The sequence below is a fragment of the Salvia miltiorrhiza genome, chromosome 5 (genome assembly GCF_028751815.1).
Source record: "Salvia miltiorrhiza cultivar Shanhuang (shh) chromosome 5, IMPLAD_Smil_shh, whole genome shotgun sequence".
Taxonomy (NCBI): Eukaryota; Viridiplantae; Streptophyta; class Magnoliopsida; order Lamiales; family Lamiaceae; genus Salvia; species Salvia miltiorrhiza.
The window spans coordinates 52,338,594-52,345,869 of record NC_080391.1 but is presented as its reverse complement, the minus strand read 5'-3'; the positions used below and the strand labels follow the sequence as shown (position 1 = coordinate 52,345,869).

The following is a 7,276-nucleotide window of genomic DNA, read 5'->3' as shown; positions in this document are numbered from 1 at the left end:
GAAGCATACCATACCATACCCTACACTGTGCAGTTATCAAGCATAATATGATGGGACAAAAATGATAAACAAATACCATGGTATCAATTTTTTCAAAAGTTCATTCATGAAAGTACTTCCCATGCATAAATCTAATAAATCTCATAGCTGCAAGCCTGCACTCTCACTAAGAAAACACAAAGCTGTATGCAATGCAATACCTAAGCCAACTAACGAGGATATTTAAATATGAAGAGTAAGAAACATGGCAATGAAGGCAGGTCCATTTAATTTCGAGTGATAAAATTAGCTAAACCCACCTCCGAAGCATGAGATTTGCAAATCCATAATGATAGATTGTAGTTATGTGGCTTCCAATAACACTAGTGTAGACGCCTTGCTGACTTATGTCAATAGGAAGTATGCACTTCAGGCCAGTGTGATAATCACCCAACAAACAGTGAACTCTAAGCAGGCCTATCATACTAAAGTACCCCAACACCTTCAACACATTACTTCCACCACTATAATCATATCCATCTGTAGCAGTAAACTGTACAAGACCTTCCTTCTCCTGTTCCAGAATTTGAATGATTGAAGACTTCTCCACAAGTGCTTGTAAATAATTGAGGACACCGTACACATTCCATGCCTGAGGAACAAATGTAATAATCAGTAATAGTATATTCTTATAAATAGCAAGATGCCAAGAACGACCAATCAGTATTATGTAAACCCATTCCACATACACCATGCAAAAACCACTTATTACCTTTTCATTATCCCTGACAAACAACATACACAAAGTAAATTCAACAACTTAATGAAAAAGCATTGAGAAGCCCAGCTGAAGACAACAAGAGGGAATCAGCAGATGCAAAATGCAAAACCAAATGCACAAGATGAGTTTCTTTCTACCCATGGCCTCACACAAACAAGGAAAATCACAGATCATATGTCACAAACAACAGAACACCATTATAAGATTATTACTCGAAGAGAAAAGCGCATAAATACACAACTATCTATAGAAAATTACTCATCCTTCTCTCACTGACAAACCTGATCATACTGGCGCAGAAGTGCAATCTCCTGCTCAGTTTTGTTCTTCATCTTGGCACGATACTGACAGAATGACTGAAACTGGTACACAAATTCATCAACCATATCCCACAACCATTGATTTGGCAGTTGCATATTCACCACTCCATGCAATACAACCTGTACACAAAATTTCAAGTTCAGTATGTACAATAATCATCCATCAGAACCAAGCAAAGTCCATCTGAACTAATGACTAACATAATTCTCCACCTCAAACCAAAATTAAGCATATAGCTATACAATCAGCATAGATTCCAAAACCATCATCCTAAGAATTTACGTAGTCAGCACCATCTTGTGGTCCATTGTAGTTGAAAGTCACTACATCTGATAGAATGGAATAGCAGAAAGTTATCCACATCCCTTCACTAGCCAAAATTAACTGGATTTTGGGAGATTATACTTCAGTTATCCCAAACCACCATCACTATAACCAACAACCGCTCAAGGGGTTGCTAGAAGGAATACCATTTGATACATAGTTGTTCTTATCTAGAACTCTGCCAATAATCGGTGTATCAAGCACCTTAATCAAGCACAAAATAGAAGTCCAGATACAATCCTACTACAAGCAACATGTATTTTACACCTACCACCCAAAAACCCATACACCCGTCAACTAACCCTTTCCATCCACACATTTGCTTCAGATTCAATGAAGTAACACAAACACAATTGCAGTTAATAAGTTTTCTCTCACATTTCTCATGCAATAGTGACTCGGAATCACTCTCGTGGCACAAATTGGGATCAATTTTCATCTACCATTCACATCTCACATTCATTAGAGGAAACGGTAATATGAAAAACGACCTAGCTTCAATTTCCTTCGTATTAATTTCCATAAAACAGAACAAAAAATTATCAATACTCCATGAACTAATAAACTTAGTGATATAATAATCTTGTACGGTCAGTACGGCACTGAAAAGCTTATTACAACTAGATAACTTAATTCACGGATGTTTCAGCTTAATCATTGTTGAGACAACCAGAATAAGTAAAGAATTCCTCAAAAAATCAAGCCCTAACCTGAAAGAGATTGCAATAATTATCCCACGAATCAATCCGCTGCTTAAGCGTGGGCGAAAGGCGGGCGTAGAGGTGGCGGAACCACATCTCGCGGTAGAGCAAGCAGAAGACGTGGTCGTTGTCGACATAGGTGGCGACGGCGTCGACGGACGGCCACGGCGCGTCCTTGAAGAACCTATCGCTGATGCTCTGGAACGAAGTCTCGTACATCTGGTGGATCTCGTAGACGTTCTTCTCCCGTATGTGGCGGTACATGTGCACCACAAACGACTTCACGGAGTCCGGCACGTAGTTCGGGTCGTAGCCGGAGGCGGAGTCGCCATGTGCGGATTGCTCGGAGTCGTACGGCGCCGCGCCGGCCATGGTGGCGGTAGTGGTGGAGAAAATCTTCCGGCCTGGGGCTCAAATTCGCGTCTCCGGTGCGTGTCTGTGTGTTTGAGAGTGAGAGAGATGAAGGGAGATAATTTGTTCGGGGTTTTGCCCTAATCAGAGTGAAGGAAGAAGTGGGCTCATTTTACATTCTTGGGCCCTAAATTTGGCCCATATTCATATGTTGGTTTTTATTTTCATTCCTAATAATAATATTACCCGAATTTTCAACACTCTTTTAAAATTGATTGACTTGAAGTTTCGTTTATATTTTCAAATTTAAAATTTTGTGGAAAAAGAAATGTTCGATTTTAGTTCTAAGTTCTAACACAGTAATTAAATTGGAAAGATGAATGAACTAGTCGAATTCTTGTGCTGAATATAATAAATTAGTACAGTTGATATGAAATTGTGTAATTATAAAATCCATTTAGTTTCCACCTTTTCCTATCGTGTATTCCATGTAATAATTCATTGAGCTAATTTAGTTTTTTGACGCTAAGTTTCTTATCATGAATCAAAACTAAAACTTTAAATTCAACATTTTAGAAAGAAATTAACAAAAGTTCATGTCAATATGTCATCTTTTAAAAAGTCAAAAATTGTTTTTTTAGACTGTCGTGCATCTCTGTGTTTTCATAAATATTGTTAATTGTTAATTGTTAATGTTAATGTTAATGTTAATGTTAATTGTTAATTTTTTTTTAAAAGACCTATAAATAATTTCTTTTAATAATAATAATAATAATAATAATAATAATAATAATAATAATAATAATAATAATAATAATAATAATAATAATAATAATAATAATAATAATAATAATAATAATAATAATAATAATAATAATAATAATAATAATAATAATAATAATAATAATAATAATAATAATAATAATAATAATAATAATAATAATAATAATAGGAATACGCAATATCCTCATTTTGTTTGCGTGTTTTTTTCTGCAGCCCCTTATCTCCTAATATTCCCAGTTCAAATTGCATCGATAAACATGTGGATAAGATTTATTTATTTTTAGTTTTTTCTTTCTCGCAGGAATGTTGGAATCCACACGCTATAAATTTATCTTTTTTCCGCTGATTTTTAATCTCATCGAACATTTGCATGGAACGATAGCCAGAATGTTCAGTATCACAAGGTGCGGATTGCTATTCTCTCACATTTGGTATTACCATCAAATTTCATTGTGATTGTTTCCTGGTAGCCCATTTCTTGAAATAGTCATACCCGAGGTTTTGCTCATGATTTTGGAGTGTAGAGATGAGAGGATCTTGATGGGTTCTTGATCATTTAGTAAATTAAGCAAAAGTGTTTGTGTGTGTGTGTGTGAGGGAGCGAGAGAGAGAGAGAGAGGTAGCTACTAGCTTGCATAGTCAGACTCAGTTAGTGTGTCACTCGCTCTGTGTGTGTGTGTGTGTTTCTTGATTATTTGGTGTAAATGGTGAAACATTAAAGATCTGGTTGGATTCGTGATTGCTCAATTAAGTTGCTTCAATGATTGACTGCCCAAGTTTGCATAAAATCAGAATATATTTAGAATTGAACTACTACAAGATTAGATTGTTTGTAATTTCAATTGTTAGGTTTGAAGTCAAATGCAGTGACAAATTCATGTTCTTTGATTCTAAATCATTCTCCCTTTGTGTTTTCTTGAAATAGGGTGAATAACTTGAAGGTAACAGTAGAATGCCATCTAGCTCTAGCATCATATATTATTTTGTTGCATCATGCTTGAAAGTAGTTTTGAGAAGAAAAAAATCCTATATTTCCCAAATTGTACTAATTACTATCCTATGAGCTTCTACTGATGCATTTTCATGTTATGATCCGAGTTTTTTGCTAACTCATCTCACTTATTAACTATGATTTGATGTGGACCTTTGGAGAAATGCATCTCTAGTCGTTTCAGTTGTTCCTCTCTGCAACATTTTTTTGTTCATATAGTGTGATCTCATTCCTTGTCTTGCTCGTGTCTCGTTATCCCGTCATGCTTATTTTTTACTTAAATTGTATCTATCTGATCCCAAAAGAGTTCTCGTGTGCTCGTTTTCAACTTGCTCTACATCACTGCTGTCAAAAGACGATCTTGGTTGTGTGATGAGGCGAGCTTCGTGTTCATTTGATTTTGCAGCTTTACCTATCATCTTTTGCAGGAACCAAAACTGGAATGTTTGTGCTGTTGTCGATTTTGTGAATGTGTGACGAGAAGGGATTAGTTTCCTAATCATCGCAAATGATGGGTTATGTGGAGAAATTTGATAAAGAGAAGGCCAATATTGAGATAAGCAGCACAAAACAAGGCAGCAATTTAGACAAACAAGTTCAAGAGCTTCCCATAAATGTAATCTTTTTGTAAAGATTCTTGAAAAAATGCTTACCTTTCCAAAAGTCTGCTAAAAAATCGTGTTGTTTGTGTTTTTCTTTGAATTGCAGGATAGGTCTCTTGATGAGAAATTACAGTTTCAGCCAATGCCCGGATCGACTCCTTGCACCATCTGCACGAGCGGGGAGAGTTGTAAAATTGTTCGTTCGAGGACCAAGTTGATGAACATTTTGTTGGAACGAGGGAAGCCGCAGGAAGTCCAGTCGGTCTTCAACAATTTGATTCAAGGAGGGCACAAGCCGTCTCTAGTGACCTACACCACGCTCTTAGCCTCGTTGACAGTTCAGAAACGCTTTGATCACATACATTCAATAATCTCCGAGGTGCAAAAGAATGGGATGGAGCCTGATCCGGTGTTCTTCAACGCTGTTGTCAATGCATTCTCGGAATCTGGGGACATGGATGGAGCTATGAGAATGTTGTCGAAGATGAAGGATCATGGGATCAAGCCAACAACGAGCACGTACAATACTCTGATTAAAGGGTACGGGATTGCAGGAAAACCCGAAGAATCTTTAAAGATAATGGAGTTCATGTCGAGGGAAGAAAATACAAAGCCCAATGTGAGGACGTATAATGTCCTTGTCAGGGCGTGGTGTAACAGAAAGAACGTCGAGGAGGCTTGGGATGTAGTGTCGAAGATGTTGGCTTCGGGGATACAGCCCGATGCAGTGACTTACAACACGTTGGTTACGAGTTATGTTCAAAACAAGCAAACGGGTAAGGCGGAAGATGTGATCATGGAGATGCAGAAGAGGAACGTGCAGCCGAATGACAGAACTTGCGGCATCATAATCTCGGGTTATTGCAAAGAAGGTCGAGTGAACGAAGCCTTGAAATTCGTGTACAAGATGAAGGGCTTCGGTATACGCCCTAACCTCGTTGTTTTCAACTCGTTGATCAAAGGGTTCCTCGACATATCGGATAGGGACGGTGTTGATAAGGTGAGGTGGCTTAACGGTCTTTGTATTCGTTCGTTTTTCATGCTCTCTCGTACGCTTACACTTACAAAGAACACGATTCTTGATCTTATTAGGTTCTGACATTGATGGAGGAATTCGGAGTCAAGCCCGACGTGATCACTTTTAGCACGATCATGAATGCTTGGAGTGCTGCAGGTTACATGATCAAGTGCAGGGAAATCTTCGATGACATGGTAGAAGCCGGGATAAAACCCGACGCCCACGCTTACAGCATCCTCGCTAAAGGCTACGTACGCGCCCAGGAGCCGGAGAAGGCTGAGGAGCTCTTGGACGCCATGAAAACATCCGGTGTTCGACAGAATGTAGTCATCTTCACCACGGTCATCAGTGGGTGGTGCAGCAGCGGCTCGATGGACTCTGCAATGAGGGTGTTTGGGAAGATGGTCGAATCCGGGATCTCTCCGAATCTGAAGACCTTCGAAACCCTAATTGGCGGTTATGCCGAGAACAAGAAGCCGTGGAAGGCCGAGGAGGTGCTCCGCCTGATGGAAGGATTCAATGTCCGCCCTGAGAGGAGCACTCTCCAGCTGGTGGCAGAGGCGTGGCGCTCCATCGGGCTCACCAAGGAGGCGAACAGAGTGAGAGGCGCGTTGAGGAAGAAGACGACCACGACGTCTCATCCATCACCACCATCGGTTCAAGAAACGCCCACGGCTCAAGAGAGTTTGGAGATGTTTTATCAAAAAGAAGCTGTGAATTCCTCTGGGACGAGGCTGCAGATACCGAATGTGGTTCTGAGTGATCAGAAGGGCTCGAGCAAACGGAGCCGGATGGTGTTGAGGGAAGCCGAGACCTCCTCGTCCGAGGGGCTCTGCCCTACGAGGGCCGTGAACCTTACTTGTAGATATGGCGAACGAGGTGCTCCCACGGTCAGCCGGAGGCGGCAGGTGTTCGCCTGTGGACAGTTCGCTCCGGTTTGCACGCTCCTCCTGCTGAACTGAACGACGACGATGCCCTTCGACCGGACAACGAGGCGTTGCTTCGGTTTAAGATGGATGCACATACAAGTTTAACTGACTGTTTTGTACATAAGAAAGGGGAAATGTGGTTGCCATTTGATGATCTTTCAACTTTATGTATTGTTCATTACCATATGGTTTATTGGTTGGGCACCAAACAATGATCTTCTTCTTGGATCTCATCCATTGAAGTTCGTATTTATTGACATATTTATAATTTTGCTATCGATTTATAGTGTAAACCTGTCTTACAGATATTGACATGCTAGACTATCTCAATGCTTCCTCCAACCTTCAATTATTTACCCTTTTTGTCATCTTAATTTGTTACCTAAATGTTTATCCCTCTCTATTTTTAGTAAATTCGTATATAAACTCGTTTTACAAATATTGACATGCTAGACTATCTTAATACTTCCTCCATTCCCATAAAAATGAGACCCTT

At 39.6% G+C, this 7,276-nt stretch overlaps 2 protein-coding genes across 2 annotated transcripts; one reads left to right on the top strand and one right to left on the bottom strand.

Annotated features, from left to right (window-relative positions):
• Positions 1-274: 274 nt before the first annotated feature.
• Positions 275-2,604, bottom strand: LOC131024959 (uncharacterized). The gene is made up of 3 exons (XM_057954549.1): positions 2,116-2,604; positions 1,042-1,200; positions 275-631 (listed from the first exon to the last, which is right to left on the bottom strand). The coding sequence occupies exons 1-3, from the start codon at positions 2,476-2,478 to the stop codon at positions 290-292; spliced, it is 864 nt and encodes a 287-aa protein (XP_057810532.1). The 5' UTR covers positions 2,479-2,604; the 3' UTR covers positions 275-289.
• An 803-nt stretch (positions 2,605-3,407) lies between these two features.
• On the top strand, positions 3,408-7,058 carry LOC131024916 (pentatricopeptide repeat-containing protein At5g25630-like). The gene is made up of 4 exons (XM_057954476.1): positions 3,408-3,644; positions 4,660-4,847; positions 4,940-5,833; positions 5,926-7,058. Exons 2-4 carry the CDS (start codon positions 4,740-4,742, stop codon positions 6,811-6,813), a joined length of 1,890 nt encoding a protein of 629 aa, XP_057810459.1. The 5' UTR covers positions 3,408-3,644; positions 4,660-4,739; the 3' UTR covers positions 6,814-7,058.
• The last annotated feature ends 218 nt before the right edge of the window (positions 7,059-7,276 follow it).